At 31.0% G+C, this 19,661-nt stretch overlaps 1 protein-coding gene across 1 annotated transcript; it reads left to right on the top strand.

Moving 5' to 3' along the window:
- Positions 1 to 751: 751 nt before the first annotated feature.
- Positions 752 to 19,241, top strand: LOC111697100 (uncharacterized). The gene is made up of 8 exons (XM_023466993.1): positions 752 to 1,087; positions 1,701 to 1,760; positions 3,041 to 3,114; positions 7,063 to 7,137; positions 10,886 to 11,008; positions 12,803 to 12,992; positions 17,862 to 17,961; positions 19,168 to 19,241. Exons 2-8 carry the CDS (start codon positions 1,749 to 1,751, stop codon positions 19,239 to 19,241), a joined length of 648 nt encoding a protein of 215 aa, XP_023322761.1. The 5' UTR covers positions 752 to 1,087; positions 1,701 to 1,748.
- Positions 19,242 to 19,661: the final 420 nt, after the last annotated feature.

The raw sequence follows: 19,661 nt of genomic DNA on the forward strand, positions 1-19,661 counted from the left end.
TTAGAAAGTATTTGTTTTCAATCTCGGTTTAATATTGTTTCTTCTCTGATCTGACATTTTTATTTTATTTTCAGTCAAATAATATAAAACAGATTTTTACTGGATTTTACATTTTCTAGTATAGTCACCACACCAACATTTGCAGGTTTTATATTGGTAGATTTTCTAGTATAGTCACCACACCAACATTTGTAGATTTTATATTGGTAGATTTTCTAGTATAGTCACCACACCAACATTTGCAGATTTTATATTGGTAGATTTTCTAGTATAGTCACCACACCAACATTTGCAAATTTTATATTAGTAGATTTTCTAGTATAGTTACCACACCAACTTTTGCTGATTTTATATTAGTAGATTTTCAAACTAAAATAAAAAATATTTTCGTTAGACTTTACGTTTTGAATATTGATATATGAAAGGCTTATACTACGCTTAGTTTGATGGATTTTTGATAAAATCTGAGATAATTGTACATTCCTAACCCCCTTACACTTTCTTGTAATGCATGTACATTATGTAATGTCATTTTGAACTTGTTTTTAAATTTAGAAATAAACAAGATTCTCATCGATTTTCGCGTTAAGATTGCAAACTTGGATCACTGTGTCATATGTATTTTATCCAAATATCCAAGAACATTTTTTGTATTGCTTATTTTGCAAAAAATTTTATTATTACTTTAAGCTTAACATCCTTGAATGACAAAATACACAATATGATGGCAACTGCTTTAGAAAATGTGTTTTATAAACATTAACTTTTTTCAGAAAAATAAAACCATGAGACTTGAACAAGTGAAAAGCCAAGATGTAAAAACAAGAAACATTGGTAATCAACATTTTCTTGCAACCTTGAGAGGATAAAATGAAAACAATATTTAGAGAAAAAGTTAAGTTTTTGCTGGTCTGACAACTTTCCTAGTGATGTCAGGACAAAGGTGATGTTACGAGGACCTGGAGAACTTTGATAAAGAGAAAATATCCTCCCTTGTGTGTTCCCGAGTACCCTGAGAAACATATCATCTGTCCGAGATAACTGTCAGGTTCAGGGTACACCCGGAGTATAGATCAGAAGGAGGTAGGTAGGGCTGGACACATTCTTATTTTTAAATTTATTTTTTTGCTTACATTTTAGTTTTAAACAGGGATTTTAATTTCAATTTTGCAAAAGAATTGAGTGTTTGCGCGCCACCAACTCTGCTTTTTTAATATATTTATCTTTGCAACCCAAGATAAAAGGTTTACAAAGACTCAATTTCTTTTTTTTAAATTTTCAAAAATTTCGTTTTAATCTAAATCTGTGATTGAAAAAAAAAATAAAATTTTTTTAGCTACATGCATTTACAGATGACAAAATTGGGTCCACATTTAGAAATTATAATTTCTGTTTAGTTTTCATGGTGCTCTAAAATAGATGAAAACAAATTTTAAGCACCGTAATCTCTCAGAATAGTTTAGAATATATGATCTGAATTAACATTTAAAATTTTTCAATTTTGAAATTATTTTTTTTTTATTTGACGAGCCTTTGTATTGTGCTTTTCCATCAACAGTTTTAACAATTTTATTGTGAAAAAAAAAACCTTTTGTCTAGATTAATTTGGCAATAAAAACTAAATATTTGAAAAACTTACAATTTACAAAATTTACAAAAAGTTATTTTTTTTGTAACTTGAATAACGCCCAGTTGTACAGTTTGATGGCTGCCTGGAGCTAGGCTTGGAAGCGAAGAGAACTAGAGAAATGATGGCTCAGGAATACAATTTTAAACTAATAGATTAAATCAGATTAAACTCAAACAACCAAGGGTGATTAATTTTAAAGGGACTGTACGCGTAACTTAAAAAGTTAATCCCAAATCACAACGTTGCCCTTTAAGACTTAGTTTCGGTAACAATAGAAATATATAAAAAGATTTAGTTGTTTTTCTATTTTGAAATGAGATAAATTATTAATTTTCTTCGCCAACATTTTTCCGGTGAAATAATAAAGAATTTGAGTCTTTGCCACAAACTCTGATTTTCTAATCCCTCTATTTTTTCAAACTATGAATTCTGTTAGATTAAATGATCTAAGTTTGAAATTTTAAAAACCGTTAGGTCGCAAAGATATATGAGATGAATAAAATTTTAGTCTGCAGTAAAGACTCAATTTCTTTAAATAGAAAAAAATAAAAAGTTTTAGAAGTAATATATATAAAGAGTCACTTGAAATATACGCCGGCAGTCCCTTTAAATCAGATTTATCTCTAACAAGCAAGGTTGATTAATATTAACTATAAACTCTATAAACTCTATAATGTTTAATCTATATAATGAAGATCTTCGCTTGTTTATTTGTTCACTGTATGCCGACAGCAGGCCAAACGGCTGGACTAAATTGGCTGAATTTTTTTAAAGAAGCCCTTGGGTACCCCCGGGGTATCATAGGCTAAACATTTTGGGATTTTTTAAAAATTCCACGGGCAACGCTGTGCACTTCAGCTAAAACCATTATTTAAGACTAAGCACATGAAAACGTCGAAACTAACTATGAGTAACCTGGGCAACACCGTGCACCTCATCTAGTCCATAATATTACAATTAAAATATATTAACGCAGAAAAGAAAATAATGTTTAGGTATATGCAAGAATGTAAGGCAAGGAAAGTTAATTGCGGTTGTGTGCACTCTGTGTACATATTGAAACCAGTTCTCTCTGGGCGGAATTTGTAAACAATAATAGATGCATCAGTGTTCGTTTAGTATCCAAGGAGGTTAAAAGCATTAAATTTTGATAATTTTGATAATTCACATAATAATTTCCTATGACCAGAATATTTCATTGATTTTTTATGTGAATGATGGATCCCATGTCAGGCTTCGACATCCGTCTTGTGTTTACATTAGATCCCAGAGACAGTACACTGCAGTACTAAAGATGTGTACACTTCTGACATGACTTTCCTTGCCTTACATCCTTGGGTATATGGCCAAAAAGCTCAAATTTTGCAGAACGCTGGGTTAGCATTAGTGTTAGAATTGTACATACTGCAGTACACTGAGGGAGAATGTGAAGAACTACGGTACAGTCCTCCACCACCGTACAACACAGACTTCACCAGACAAAGGAATAAATAATTCATCATTTTTTAGAGTTGTAGAAAACCTGCTAAAATTACATTTTTAATTCTTAAAAAAACGATTTTGAAGATGTTTAAACCCGGTCAACTCATGTAAAATTACATGTGAGAAAGTCCTAACTTTTGGCTTTGCAAAGTCTTGTGAAAAAGTGCAAGAGTTGTGCACTGACAATTATTTCGAAGGTTTTTTTACGAAAACTAAATTTCTAACCCAAGTCCTTTTTTATTCTAATCATTGTACGATTTTACAGACTATTTTATACTTAAAAGACTCTACTGCATCTGACTCTGAGTTATATTTTTTTCACGGGAAAAAATGACAATTCAAATTAAGCTTTAAAAACTCCCCAAGGACTTTGGTGAATTGCGGATTTTAGTCAAGTATATAGTACATATTATTTATACTAAATGTACACTCAGGCTAATCCACACGAAGAGGTAGTTAAGATCCAACCCCCCTGATTTGACTCCAATATTGTTTTTGTTTCAAGACTTTTTATTCTTTCCTGAAATCTTATTTAATTGATTCTGCTTGAAATACATTCTAATCTCCCTTAAAAGTATCTATAGAGTGCTACTTCTCAACTGTAGAAAAGTTATGTTCTTTAAAGGGAGTGTTGGCGAAAAATAAGGGGGGGGGGGATTTACACTCGAATAGAATTTGGAATCAACTGTCAGTATCAATATCTTTTTCATTTTATGCTGCAAGAGTCCAGTAATATCTCTCATAAATTATTCAATTTAATTTCCATTGGTCCCACTTTGAACATGTAATGGGAAGCAAACACATTTTGATTTGGGTTTCCACTGCATGCATTTCCAATTTATGTCGTCTTTACACCCTTTTCAGATTTACGCTTGAACCCTTTGAGAACCATTTTTTTTATAAAATTTCGTGCATTTCTACTTATTGTCGTCTTTACAATATTTTCTGATTAATATTTGAACCCTGTGAGAAACTGGGAAATTTTTATTATTTCCTATTCTAGCATTTAGCAAGCTATACAATGGATCTAGGAGATTAATTTAATCTTTTTTATTCCTGCACATTTTGCATTTACATCCATACACAGCAATATTTAATAATTTTCTCAAACATGACAGAAGTGCTTCTATTTGTTTACAATATTTTTATTAATTTTAATTAAAAAATCATTTTTCTGAAACTGTCTTGAAGTTGTGAATCTCGAGATCGAACATTGATGTCTTCTTATGCAAATCTACAGATTAATCCTCTTAGGGTTTCAAACGAAATTTTTGCAAACGAAATTCGCGAAATTTTTATTTTATTGATTTTTCTGAAACTTTACTTTAATTCCTTTTCAATATCCTGTGATGGTCATGCCCATCATACCCAGTAAGGAGTTGTACTTTATTTAATGTTCATAATTAACTGTGTTCTTTATTTTCAACGATTTGTTTATAAACATTGTTTGTTTCAAACACGGAGTAAACACAATATTTCAATCAATTTTTCGGGTTTCTTCATTTTTCTTAATCCTTCGCTGATCAAAGTTCTCTTTAACTAGGTACGGAATATCGAAAAAAGATTAAACTAATCTGCAGATTGATCTCGATATCCAAAATACAAGATGTTTCTTAGCTCTGACGGTGTAAACATTGATATTTTAAAAGCATATTTTGCAAAAGATACAGGGTGAGTTAAAAAGTGTGACTAGCCTTGTCTTCTTTAGAACAACATTTTTTCATGAAATTCTTGTGTATGAAATTTTGCAATATTTCTTTTTAAATAAAGAAAAGAAATTGTTAAAAAAGAAAAAAATGATTCAGATTGTTTGTCGATTCTGAATTTTCTGCCTGAGCTGAGCTGTTGCAAAGATTTATGATGATGTTTAACACCTAGTCTGATAAGGGGGTAGCTGCAGAATTTTGTATCCAGGGGGGGTTTAATATATCTAAGCCAATGCACTTCATCACATTTAAAATTGCAGAATCCATTTGTTTGGAAAGTCTAAATTTTTTTCCGTAACATCGAACTGTACCAAAAGCATTTTGTTTAAAATTTCTAACAGAATGTTAAGGATCTTAACTCTCGCAACAGAAATTATTTTTCTAATCTTAATATCTTTGTAATCTGATGGTGTGATATTATAAACTTAAATTTGTAAGTTCTAAATAATTCTACAGTTTGAAATATCAAAGATTTACAACATCAGGTTGCAAAGATAAAAATTAGAAAATTGTGGCGAGTGTTCCTTTATCCTCTTTTTCTATAAATTAGTAGTCTTCGATCATAGCTCTTGAACCCCTCGACCGATCAAATTTTAATTGGGAATTGGGGATCATAGTCAATAAACGGAATGTTCTTAGCTTAGTTCAGTTGATTGACTTTTATATGGAAAGTTTAGCTTCTAGGCAAAACTGGGTTTCCAAGCAAGTTTTTAGCCAAAGCTGGGTTCCCAAGCTAGTTTTCAGGAAAAGTTGGGTTACCAAGCTAGTCTTCAGACAAAGCTGGGTTCCAAAGCTAGTTTTTAAGCAAATTGGGTTCCCAAGCTAGTCTTCAGGCAAAGCTGGGTTCCCAAGCTAGTTTTTAGGCAAAGCTTGATTCTCAAGCTAGTTTCCACGCAAAGCTGGGTTCTCAAGCTTGTCTTCAGGCAAAGCTGGGTTCCCAAGCAAGTTTCCAGGCAAAGCGGGTTCCCAAGCAAGTTTCCAGGCAAAAGTTTTAGGCAAAGCTGGGTTCCCGGGCTATTTTCCAGGTTAAAGCTGGGTTCACAGACTATTTTCCAGCTTAAAGTTAAGTTCCCATGGCTATTTTCCAGGCAATGCAACGTTGTGTTTCAAAGCTAGTTTCCAGATTAAAGCTGGGTTCTCAAGCCAGTATCGAATTAAATGTTAATAATGTCTAATTGTTTTGCTTATACTTCGATATTTAGATCATAATGTTAGAGGTTCTTTCTAACAATGCACGGTAAACAAATCCCAAATATTTTGTTGAGAAAGGATAAGTATGGATCTACTACATCTAGAATATATGAATAGCAAATTGAATTGCTTGTCACAGGAAAACTAAATTTTCTTGATTGAATTTTCGATAAACAAGAAAATAAATTTACAATTTTTATAGAAATAAAAAGTTTTCACAACATTTTTTTCACGATTAAAAGATTGAATGTATCCTATTATTTTTGTCGTTTTTAACAAAAGATTCTAAATTTAGTTTTCATTAAAAACTTTAATACTTTATGCGAAAGCTGTCGCATTAGAATGATCGCACCAAAAAATGATATATATTTTAACTCATTTTCAAATCAAAATATCAAAGTTGGATCTAAAAATCATTTTAAACTATTTTAACTAATGCTCTATATAGAGCAGACAAATTTAAAATCAGTTATAGGTTCATAAATCAATTTCTGAACAGCTTTTAGTTGGTTGTTGATACAGTGGGGCCCATTAAGTTATGATACAAGAAGACGACAATTTAATGTGTATTTGTTGTTAAAAATCAAATAATTTTTCCAGTAGCGTTAAATCAACTTCTTAAAATGGTGTATGTCATGTTCATTGTACTATTTACAATAATAACTTCAGAATAAATATCGTTTTCCATTCCACATTTTTAAGGGTCTTACCGTAGAGGATGCAAACTTAATTATTTTTGTTAAAAAGGAAACATTATACCCCGGACACTGTATAGCTGGGATAAAAACTGAATTATTTTGGTTAAAAAGGGAACATTAGACCCCGGACACTGTATAGCTGGGATAAAAACTGAACTATTTTGGCTAAAAAGGGAACATTATCCCCGGACACTGTATAGCTGGGATATAAACTTAATTATTTTTGTTAAAAAGGAAACATTATACCCCGGACACTGTATAGCTGGGATAAAAACTGAATTATTTTGGTTAAAAGGAAACATTATCCCCGGACACTGTATAGCTGGGATATAAACTGAATTATTTTGTTTAAAAGGAAACATTATACCCCGGACACAGAGCAGGATAGAATAGAATTGAGAATACGATGTCCAAGTGTTTCTTCCTTCAGGTAAAATATTTATTTGTACGTCATGCTTTTTCATGTTTTTCATCATAACAATACCTTTATTAAAGTGCTATTGAGAAGAAAAAATGTTTTAAATTTCTAATATGTACCCAGATAACTGTTCTTATCTCACTAAAACTAGATGCGCTACGATGTCACAAAATCATATCAGTAATGTCATCACATACATCCAATGTTTTGTGGGCTAAAGGTATTGTTACAGGCGTAATTTCAGAACCCTATGCGTTTAGTCGCATGTCCGATTTTTAAACTGTTGTCTGATAAAATTGACTGCTTATGTAAACTATCTGCAGAAACAATTGTAATTGTTTACAACCAAGCAAGCTGTTTTACATTTTTATTAAACATAAAATAGTCTTAATTTTACCAATTCTATTTCAGAATCTATAAATTGAGAAAATTTCTTAGATGATCAGACAAAAGCTTAAAAGCTTTAAGGGCACCGTTGTGAATCCGACCCGCCATGGAGAGTCAACCTAAATTACGTCTTTATTATCTTCAATTTTATTAATTTTAAAGTTTAATTTTAGAAAATAATATTATAAATGAATCTGTGACAAGATTGAATTAATTTAGTTCTGTGTCGACATATAAAATCCTGATCGACAGACTGAGATTTACTGTAGCCTTTTTTCATTAATCTTCACTAATTAAAATCTAACACATGGTTAGTAAAAAACCGAAAATAGATTTTTGTTGTTTATATTTTAAAGGGACTGTAAGCGTAATTTCAAATGAGCCTTTATGCAAAAATGTCAATGCCCGGCCGATTCACGACGATAACTTTAAAAGTTTTGTCTGATCAAGTAAAAATGGTTTTTTTACAATTGTGGATTTTCAAAAACAGTGTCGGCAATACTACTGCAGGAAACATATAAAGGAATTATAAAATCAAAAACGGGGATAAAAAAAAATTTAAAAAAAATTTATTTTCTTAGGATTATAAGCTGTTAGTGAAAAATCTAAATTCTTATGATTTCATGTTTTACATTTAATTGCTATTTGGCCTAATTGAAATATTAAAAGCTTAATTAAGAGAAGAGAAGAAAATATTAAAGATCATAATTATTTTAACAATCTGACCCTTTATCATACATTTTTTAGAATAACAAGTTTTTTATCATCTAAAATATTTCATATAGACTAAAAATCGCATGGAAATAATCACAATCACAACGATATTAGCTCTTTATTTGAATAATAATTTGAAAAATCGTGTTTTCTATGGTTTGAAAATTGTTAGATTTCCTTTATTTGTTCCAATAGGCAGATATGAGCAATTCACTTTCTATAGAATCCATAATCATAAATAATCAATTTTACAAGTTGTATATCGGATATGACAGTCTATAATTTCTTTGAAATAGCTTAAAATTAAAATAAACATTTCTCTACGTTATTTTTTTTTGCTCAAGTATGTAAACAATTATTCATCCAGTTATATGATATAGAAAGGAATTGAGTCGTTGCAACAAATCCCAATTTTCTAATACCTATATATCTAAAACCAAATTATGTAAACCTTTGATATTTCAAACTTTGATTGTTTGATATAACAGAAGTCATAGTTTGAAATATCTAAGGTCTACAACATTGGGTTGTTTAGATATAGGGATTTAAAAATCAGAGTTTATGGCAAAGATTCAATTCCTTTAATCAGTTCTTAATAAGTTCTTGAATAAGAGAAGTTATACATGAAAACATGTAAAATTTCAATGTTACGTCAAATTTACTTCAGTTTAATGTGCATCCCTCGTTATATCCATATATATGAAGTATGCCCTATGTCCACCGTTTTATTGATTCTAAACTGGAAAATAGATTTATCTAGTTTAATTTAATACATAAACTTGCTTAAAGGGACTGTAGGCTTTTTTTTTAAAGTGACCCTCTGATAAAAAAGGAGTGGTATGGTTTACGACGGTTCGGTATACCTCCGTCTGACATCTTTTTGATTTTTAAATATACCGATCTAATTTTTCAAATGCTTGAAAAGCATTTAAATATTTGTAAAAAATGATTCTTTACCATTTTCAAATCTCTATGCCATAAATGGGTGATTACTTGAAAAACATTTACAGTCCTTTTAAATTAGATGGGAACAGACCGAATATTCTATTCGAGCTTGAACTTAAAATAAGAAAGGAAAAATGCCTGAGGCAGTTTTAATCTTAGATTTTGTTTGTCTGCGTTATTAATATTATTTTAGTTATTGTTTTTTTATTTATCTTTAATCTTTAAAATTGTTTTCCAGCTTAAAACTTTATAAAAAATGTATAAATTTCCCGTAAAAACTTCCACTAAAAGAAAAAAAATGTTATTTTATTCATGAAACAATTTGATAATGAAACCCGGTGGAGTGAATTTAACCAAACATAGAAAAGTTGGGAAATTCTTCAAGAACTTAAACTTTAAATGACTCAATTCGGAGAATTTCTTGGGAATTTCTCTTGATTTTGATTCTTGTGATTAGGACTCCGGAAAGAAATTGAGTCTTTGCCACAAACTCTTTTTTTCTATTCTGTATTTCTTTTCAACCTGATTGTGTAAACCTTAGATATTTCAAACTAGATTATTTGATCTAAGATAAATCATAGTTTGATATAAAAAAAGGGATACAGCATCAGGGTTCAACGATACAGGGAAAAACAGAGCTTTTGTGGCAAAGATTTTCAGAATTAAGTTACAAATTTTAGAAACATTATTTCGAGAACGAGAAATTCTCGTGAATTTCTCTGAAATCGAAATCTTATTGTACTGAATTTAACCAAAGCTCTGAATCTTAATAAAATCAAAACATTTTTCCATGAAAAAATGTCAACAATTATTTTTGAATATGCATCAGTTTCATTATGAATATCCGCGAAAATTAGTTAGGGGTCGAAACGCCCCTAAAAGTCAAAACTTTTTAAAATTGTACAGATTTAAATTTTTGTTTAAAAATATTTTCCTATTTTTTCTTTAATGCATTTATTTGGTAAGATTTGTTTAGACATCGATTTGTTTCCGGCTCTTTAGTTAGAAATTCAATATACTTATCTAGAATTTTATTGTTTTTACTTAAAATTTAGACTGTTTTTCTTTTCAGTTTTAATGGATTAAAGGGACTGTAAGCGTAATTTTAAGTGAGCTTCCATGGAAAGATTACGTTACCCTTTAAACCTTAGTCTGTTCAAGTATAAATTGATTATCAACGTACACACTTTTGAAAGGTAATAGTTTTTGTCTGGTTTGTGAATCGGGCATTGTCGTCTTTGCACGTGAAATTACGCTTACAGTCCCTTTATCGCTTTATCGCTTCATCACTGATCTGAAAAAACTGGATTTTTTTAATCAATTTTAATTTTTTACTTTTCATCATGATTTAAAAAAACAATATATACTACAAAATTTCTTTTAATGAAGTAACAAGAATTTAGAAATTTTTTTAAATTCAATTTGATCCTTACTTTTACAAGAGACATCCTTTCAAGTTAAGCCTTAATTGACAGAGTTAGAAAGTTCTCCTTTCATAAAAACTTTCAATTTGGGAATTTATAAATGGTAAAAATCAGTTTTGGCAATATAGACTAATATTTTAGGAAAGTACACTTTTCCTAAGGAACCTGATGGTGTAGCCCTTTTATATTTCTCAGTTAGATTTACACAATTGGGTTGCAAAGATATGGGAATTCGGAAATTTTATTTTGCTGCAAAGAAAACTGTTCTAAATGTTTTTGTTTCTGTTTAGATGGTGTTTAAAGCTGTACTGTCTGGTGTTTGGTGGTCTCGGTTCCATCCTCTCATTCCTCTGGGTCATCTTCCACTTTTACGTCCTCGGGGAGACAGACAGTATTGACCTCCAACTTCAGAGGTAGAAAATAGACAGTATTGACCTACAACTTCAGACGTAATAAATAGACAGTATTGACCTCCAACTTCAGAGATAGAAAATAGACAGTATTGACCTCCAACTTCAGAGGTAGAAAATAGACAGTATTGACCTCCAACTTCAGAGGTAGAAAATAGACAGTATTGACCTCNNNCCCCCCCCCCCCCCCGGTTTAAATTTGAGATTAAAAAAAAGTTTAGAAGGTTTTGGCCGTTTTCTAGCTTTGCAAATATGAAACTTTGTTATTTGACTTTTAAACTTATATATATATCCTAATATACATAATGCATATATATATATGTATATCCTAATATACCAGAAAGTTCAAATTTTGATATTTGTTGAATCAAACTGCAGCTTGTGTAGGATATGTTGGTTCTTTTAGCAACAATTTTTAGCAACTTTAAAATTCGGTGATGTTGATGGACCAAACCTCTGTAGAGTGAAAAAAAGTAAATGTTAGTTCCACATTTATTGAAAGTATATTTCGGTCTGGGTTGACCCTCGTCAGTCCTTGAGATTGTTCTGTCAGGAAGATTAAAAACAAACTCAAATTTTAGCAACTAAAGGTAAAATGACAGGGGGTATATATATACATATATAGAAGTAAATCACAACCAATATTAGTTCCTTTAAACTTTCACGATTTTTTCCCGCTAGGTGTCTCTGCCAAGTAAAATCCCTGAAACATCGAGAGCAGTGACTCCTAGTAGCCAAAAAAAATCGTCGTCAAAAGTACATATAGTATAATTTTAAAGGAAACCTAAAATGAAAAATTATAACTTTTAAATTACAATAGGAGCGTGCCTAAAATATCTAGACACCTCTGGGTTATCGTAATTTTCAGATTTATTTTGTATTTACTTAATATGATCTCTAATTACACTTTTATTTTAATTTCTCGAGACAGGGACATCAGATAGAATTAATATTGGTCGCGATCAACTCATAAAATGTCTAGGGTTTAGCCTATACCCCCCTTAAATTTTACCTTAACAGTCCCTTTAATATTAACATTTAAGTTCCCGACATTGATAAAATAGATTTTGACATTTGCCAACAAGGTTAACCTGTAGGCAGCTATAGAGCTAGTTTTACAGTATACATATTACAGCTAGACATATAACACTAAACTAAGCTAGTGGGGTAGGTCAACAAGGTCAACCTGTAGGCAGCTATAGAGCTAGTTTTACAGTATAATATTAATTACAGCTAGACATATCACACTAAACTAAGCTAGTGGGGTAGGTCAACAAGGTTAACCTATAGGCAGCTATAGAGCTAGTTTTACAGTATAATATTACAGCTAGACATATCACATTAAACTAACCTAGTGGGGTAGGTCAACAAGGTTAACCTATAGGCAGCTATAGAGCTAGTTTTACAGTATAATATTACAGCTAGACATATCACACTAAACTAACCTAATGGGGTAGGTCAACAAGGTTAACCTATAGGCAGCTATAGAGCTAGTTTTACAGTATACATATTACAGCTAGACATATCACACTAAACCAAGCTAGTGGGGTAGGTCAAATAGACCTATGATAAGCCGGCCAGGCACTAAATAATCTGGCCGCGCCATCAAAGTTGAAACTGGGCCGACATAGGATAGGGTTGTTGCCGCGCGTTAATAAAGCAGTCACCAGGGGTCGGTCGGGTTCGAATTTGAATCGACCATAATCAACACTACACAGGACAGTAAAACAAATAAATTATTTGTATTAAGATTAATGCTGTTATAGTTATATATTTTATTGTAATTGTGCATTTTAGATATTTGGACATAAGTCTGGGACTGGTAATGTTCTGTTCTACTGTAAGCCTAATCTATGGAGGGTATGCTGAGTCTAAAACCTGGCTGGTCATTTATATCACAGGATCCATGTCAGTTCTTGTACTGTACTGGAGCTGGTCAGCGTACACCAGCTATGTACAGCTTGAACAACCAGCGTATAATGAAGAGGTAAGATGTGTAGGAGTTATGTACAACTAGAGCAACCAGCATACAATAAAGAGGTATAATGTACACGAGCTATGTACAACTTGAACAACCAGCGTTTTATGAAGAGGTATTATGTACAAGAGCTATGTAAACTTGAACAACCAGCTTATAATAATGGTATAATATGAAGTATAATAAAGAAGTATAATGTGCGTAAGTTATGCACTTGAAAACCCAGTATATAATAAAAAAGTGTACAATTTAATGTACAACTGTTCTAGATGTATACAACTTTAATCCATATAATAGCACATAACACATGAAGGGCTGTACAACAGTCATATAGGTTTATGTTATTAATAATTCCCATAATCTCTGAGTTAAATGTTCTTGCCAAATTCTTACTTTATGATCTTTTATATTTGTATTGTTGGCTCTTACACTTGTGTATACTTTATATATTCTTCATAAAGTTGATCATATTTACCACGTGTCGACGCCATCTTGCTTTTATCGTCAATTGCGGATTTACAGTTGTTGAAAACATGTTTTCAGAACAATCATTTCTTTCATAAATCTTGATTTCTTTCTTCAAGTTTATATTGGAAAACTCAAGTTTTCAAGATGGATGGATACGAGGGTAGATTCAAACAAGTGGAAAATATTGGGAGAATTTTATATTTTTATAAGGAATCTGAAATCTGCGAATTGTGAATCCTGAAATCAAGCATTGATCTCCATCTTAAGCAGACCTATGGCTTGTGTGTTTGCATCCGATCGATAAGGGACAGGACCTCAAATGGCCCAAGAAATCGTTTAATAAAATTGGCTTAAAGGGAGTGACTGGCAATGTATGGCAGTTGAACTGAGAATGTGGAGAAATTTTGTAGGATTCATTTAAGACATTTTGAATGTTTTAATGATGTATAATTACTAAGTTTGAGTGCAAAGTCGACGTTCAAAATCATTCATTTGGGTGGATACGTTTTGGGAATTAATTTTTTAAAAAATTATTAAATAAAGACAACAAAAAATGTATCAAAATTCTACAATAAACTAATTTGATGTTTAGGAACACATTTCTCAGTAGAAATTTGTTAATAAATCCATTTTAGAATCAAGTAATTCTTTTTCATCATTTTATTGAATTTCGTCTTCAAATTTGTTGAAAGATTTCTACAAATTCTTCAAATGTCGTCTTTTCAATGAAAATTCTAGAAAATCTTCAGAAAATGTTTGTGAACAATGAGAAATTACAGAAACTAAAAACTGAATAAGAATACTTATTTTCGATGATAAGAGTTAATTTTTATCTTCTCAACCTGTTTCTAAACAACTAATTCGTTTAATGCAGAATTTTTGCGATCTTTTTTGTCGTCGTTATTTAATAATTCCTTGAAACATTTTTTCTACGACAAATCGATTGTGAACATAAAAAGTCCAGAATTATTTACTCGCCAATTTCGCCCTCGGCACATAAAGTCGGTAAAAATGTTTCCTGAGTTTAAAAAAAATTGATTCTCTAAACCACTCAAATGGATGATTTTGAAAGTCGACTTTGCCCTCAAGTGCAGTAATTATACATCATTAAAACGTTTTAAATGTCTCAAATGAGTCATACAAATTTCTCCGCAAGTCTACATTCTCAGTTTATCTACTAGACATTGCCGATCACTCCCTTTAAAAAGAAAAAGATTTCTTAAACTATAGAGAACAGAACAATTTGTGTTTATTGTTTAATATTGTATGAAGAAAAAAGATAAAAAGTGAAGAAAAAAGGCCGTGAAGTGTTTTAAAAACTTAGTTTACTTTATTGTAAAAAAGTTCTGTTATATTATATGTTTCGGAGGAAAAGTAGTTCACAGTAAAGTGCCCCCTGAAAGTGTGTTTATAAAAGATATGAAACTAAAGGAATATTCTTAAATATTGTTTATTAATGATTCCTCATTTATTCTATATCATTAGGTATTCATATATTTACTGGGTAATGGGATCTATCATGAGAAGTGTAGATCATTTATTAATGATTTTATACACGGATACCACTCTAGTAGGGATGGGCATCCATTTACTAAAAAAGAAGAACACGCCAAAATAATGTAAATTGCACATACACGCACCTTTAGTAAAAGTAAAAGTAAAAGTTTAGTAAAAGTAAATTCAACCTAAAGTCGGACCGCGTCAACCTAGTTGCACCGCCTAGTCCTATTGAATGTCTGCTTTATTCACCCAATGTCCGGGCGATACGGTACAAACTGGGACCGGAAAGGTTGACCCGGCTCGGAAATTCAAATGTACTACGGCTGCTTGTGCATAAGATCGAAATCGTTTAAATCATAATTTCTATTATTAAAGAGAAAAACAAAAAAGTTTTGTAAGTTTTGTGAGTAACCAGATAAATTCAACGTAAAATCGAAACAAGAGAAGCTACGAGATCATAAAGCCGCACCACAAATATCGCATAAATTTGACCTTATCTCCATCTGTCTAATTTGCAGTCTAGCAAGAAAGTATAATGTAAACAACATTACTAGTACACCTTTGTAACTATATAGCCCTTTTATTTTTGACTTTGCTTGCAAGTATGAGAACAGTTAATTTATTCCATTGAATAATAGAAATTCAAACAGTTCCTAAAAAAGTGGAGTTATTATTGAACACATGTAAGATTTCAAACATCGTGATCCGTTCTTTGACGTTCATAGCTTTTTTTCTAAGGCCCCATAAAAATCTGGGTGGTTTATCCATTTCAAAGCTGAAAGTAGGTTTTATGTAAAAAACCTAGATTTGTTAAAAATGGATTACAGACCGATGCCTACTCCTAACTCTAAATGAAGGGAAATAAACAGAGTGAAAACTTTCGATTAAAATTGTTCAAATTTATCTTTTTTTATTCTATATTATCCAAACGTAGAGAACACTAAATAGTTTTTAGAGAATGAAAATATAAATTTTCCTAAAATACAATGAAATAATTATCATTTCTAGGTTAGTTAAATGGTAAAAAAATATTTTCTTATCGATTCTTTTATTACTCTACAACATACTTAAGAAAAAATTACAAATATATAAAAGTAAATTTTTTGTCTAGGAATGCTTCGAAAAAGACCTTTTGGTTATAATTATACCAATTAATTATAATTAATTAAAGAAAGAAAATATGAAATGAAAAAAAAATTCCGGCAAACTTTCTAAAAATACTGTATGTTACTCATTCTCCTTGTAAATCATTTTATTAGGCTGTGAAGTAGAAAAGAACCTTATTATAGTTGTTAAACTTTACTTTTAAGAGAGCCATTGCAATTCTGCTCTTTAGCCATATGTCAGAGACTTAGATCTTTACTTAAAGGGACTGTTACCGTAGCTTCAAGGGACTAGCTCTCCCTGCAGTTTTCTACTTTACACTTGAAACCTTTAACTGATGAAAAATGTTGAAGATATTGTCGTTTTTCTGACTTGAGAAGTGTTTATTTCTGTGAATTTCTCATTTGCATCAGCATGCAAGAAATCCGCAAGTCACTTTCGCAGAGAAACATCAAATTAAAATCAACAGCCGTAGTACATTTGAATTTTCGAGCCGGGTCAACCTCCTCGGTCCCAGTTTGTACCGTACCTAACTCTATGGACAGGACTAGTCGGTGCAACAAGGTTGACGCGGTCAGAATTTATGCTTCATATAGATTGAACTTACTTTTACTAAAGGGACAGAGGTGTGTGATCTATTTAAGACAAAGCTTTCAAGGGTACTGTTGTAAATCGAGCATTACTAACTTTGCATGGAGGGTCAATTGAAATTACGCTTACAGTTCTTTAAACAAGTCTGTGGTTGTAATTTCAAGTAACCCTTCATTAAAAAAGTACCATTCTCGATTCACAAATATGAAAAAATTAAGATTTTTCTATTAAATTGATCAATTTTAAAAAGATCTTCGAGGGTCGAATTTGTTAAACTGTTTGCTTTAAACTATAATACTTCAAACTTGGACTAATTAGATCTGGCAGAATAATGGATCAAGTGTAAGTGGGAAAGAATCGTTTCCACTTTTTTCAAACCGATCGTTTCGTTTTGAAAGCAACAAAGAAAAAACGAAAACCGAAACGATTGTTTTTCAAAAACAAGCGTTGTTCGTTTTAAAAAAAAACTATCGTTTAAAAAAAAGATAGTTTTTAAAAACGATAGTTTTTAGTTTTTTTAAAAACGGTCGTTTTTAGAAAGGATTGTTTTTAAAATCGATGGTTTTGACGACGCCTCTTTGTTAACGACCTTTTTAAGAGAAAATACATTTTTTTGGTCGGAAAACATTCAGGTTATTTGTCTCGATAAATAACCATGACAACATTCATAACCTTATCTTCCTGAAAAAATTGAAATTTCAATAAACGATCGTTTTGAGAGAAAAAATATCTTTCTTAACAGCCGATCGTTTTAAAAAATGATCCTATTTCGTTTTTTTAAACGATTTTTGAAAGTGAAAAGTGGTTCGTTTTAAAAAACTATCGTTTTTCATAAAACGAAACGATCGTTTTTAGGAAAAATGAAATCGAAACGAAAAACAATTATTTTTTTGATCGTTTTTAAAAACGATTAACAACCCTAGCTGTAAGCCCATATTACAAGCCTTGAATTTTGTCAAGTAGAGAACCTAGTCATATTTTTATGCATTCTGTATTTTCTTTTCTTGAATCCCAATTCTAAAAAAACATCAGTACAGATTTTTAAAACAAAAATATCGAGTTTATTGTATCGTTCATGATATATATGTATTTATCGTATAAAATTTACTTAAAGTTAAATCCCAATTCAGTAGTAAATAATTTTGCTACAATTAAGAAAACTAGTCTATATTTTGCCTATATACGATTTGAAAAATAAAATTTTTATATTTTTAGGTTGAGAATCTGGTAATGTTTTTAAGTTTTCTATATTTTGTTCTCTTGATCCCGATCCTAATCTACTATAGAGCACTCATGAGGAATTCAGAAGCTTCAGGTGTATGAAAAAAAAATTACAAATTAAACAAATTTCGCTTCAATTGCTTTTTAATATGTTTAGAAAAGTTTTTTAATATCTTGCTTAAAAATTTTGCATTTTTATAACAAGATTAAAATTGATCAATAAAATCTTTTATGTTTAAACTAATTTAGCTTTTTGCTTATTTTGGACACCAAATCCAGAATTTTAAAAGCTTTGGCTCGAGTCTTAATTCCTTAGACCCAGGTTTAGGACTCAATCTTGACCAAATTTATAAATCAGGCGACTACAGCTTGTGTCACGTGATCGAAAGCTGCAATCTCTTAGACTTGACTTAAAATAAACCGAACTTGGTCTGATTTCTTGGAGAATTAGTCTCAGTGTTGAGTCTTTTCTAATAAAATCTATCGAATCTTCCGATCCCAACCATGAAAATCCACCAAATACGATACTAAACCGGTTTAATAAGCACCACTTTTGTGCAAAACTAGATGCAACTTAACACGGAAAGCTCGAGTCTTAAATTAGTCTAGATAAAAGCTCAGACCGAAGTCTTATTTTCTTAATTTTTTAAATTTCGGGCTCAGAAAACCTTTATTGATCAAATTATTTTTTATATATGCTAAGTTTGTGTTTGGTGTACTTAGAAAAACGCTACACTCATAAAACGCTACACACATATAAACGCCACACTCAGAAAACACAACTTATATAACGAAACTAACTCATAAAACACTACACTCATAAACGCTAACATCATAAAACACTACAATCATAAACGCTACACTCATAAAACACTACCAGATAAAACGGTGCACTCATAAAACGCTACACTCATAAAACACTACACTCATAAAACACTACAATCATAAAACGCTACACTCATAAAACGCTACACGCATAAAAAGCTACACTCAAGACTACACTCATAAAACGCTACACTCATAAAACGCTACACCCATACAACGCTACACTCATAAAACGCTGCACTCATAAAACACTACAATCATAAAACGCTACACTCATAAAACGCTACACTCATAAAACGCTACTCATAAAACACTACAATCATAAAACTCTACACTCACTAAATGCTAAATTCAATGCACTCACTCTTAAAGAAAAATCGCTTCTTTATTATACTATCATAATAACAAATTTAAACTTTAGAATAAATTGAAAATAGTTTTTATTTATAATATATTAATGTATTAATTAACCTAGACCGTCAACCCCAACACTGCTGCGAGGAGAGTGCAGGAAGAGAAGATCTAGCACCAAAACAAGAAAAAGTTTAAGGTAAGCATTGTAGTGTATATATAAAGTGTACATTGTACAATATACAATGTTCAGTGTACAGTGTTCAGTGTACAATGTACTGGATCCCTGGAACTATTACAAAGCTTGAATGACAGCTAGCTGGCCTAAAACACACTTTTTACTAATTCTTTTTGCAATATTTGTGCGGATTCTTTGAGTTTCTCTGCCAAAACATCTCAGCGGGGATTATCTTCTATCTAAATGGGTATCTATCTATCTATCTCTATCTACCTATCTATCTATCTATCTATCTATCTATCTATCTATCTATCTATCTATCTATCTATCTATCTATCTATCTATCTATCTATGTTTATTGACTGATGAGGATCAAGAGATCTGAAACAATTTGTATTAATAAATATAAAAACTGAGAAGCTGTTCTGATTATTGCTTTA

This window comes from Eurytemora carolleeae, unplaced genomic scaffold, assembly GCF_000591075.1.
Source record: "Eurytemora carolleeae unplaced genomic scaffold, Eaff_2.0 scaffold201, whole genome shotgun sequence".
Classification (NCBI taxonomy): Eukaryota; Metazoa; Arthropoda; class Copepoda; order Calanoida; family Temoridae; genus Eurytemora; species Eurytemora carolleeae.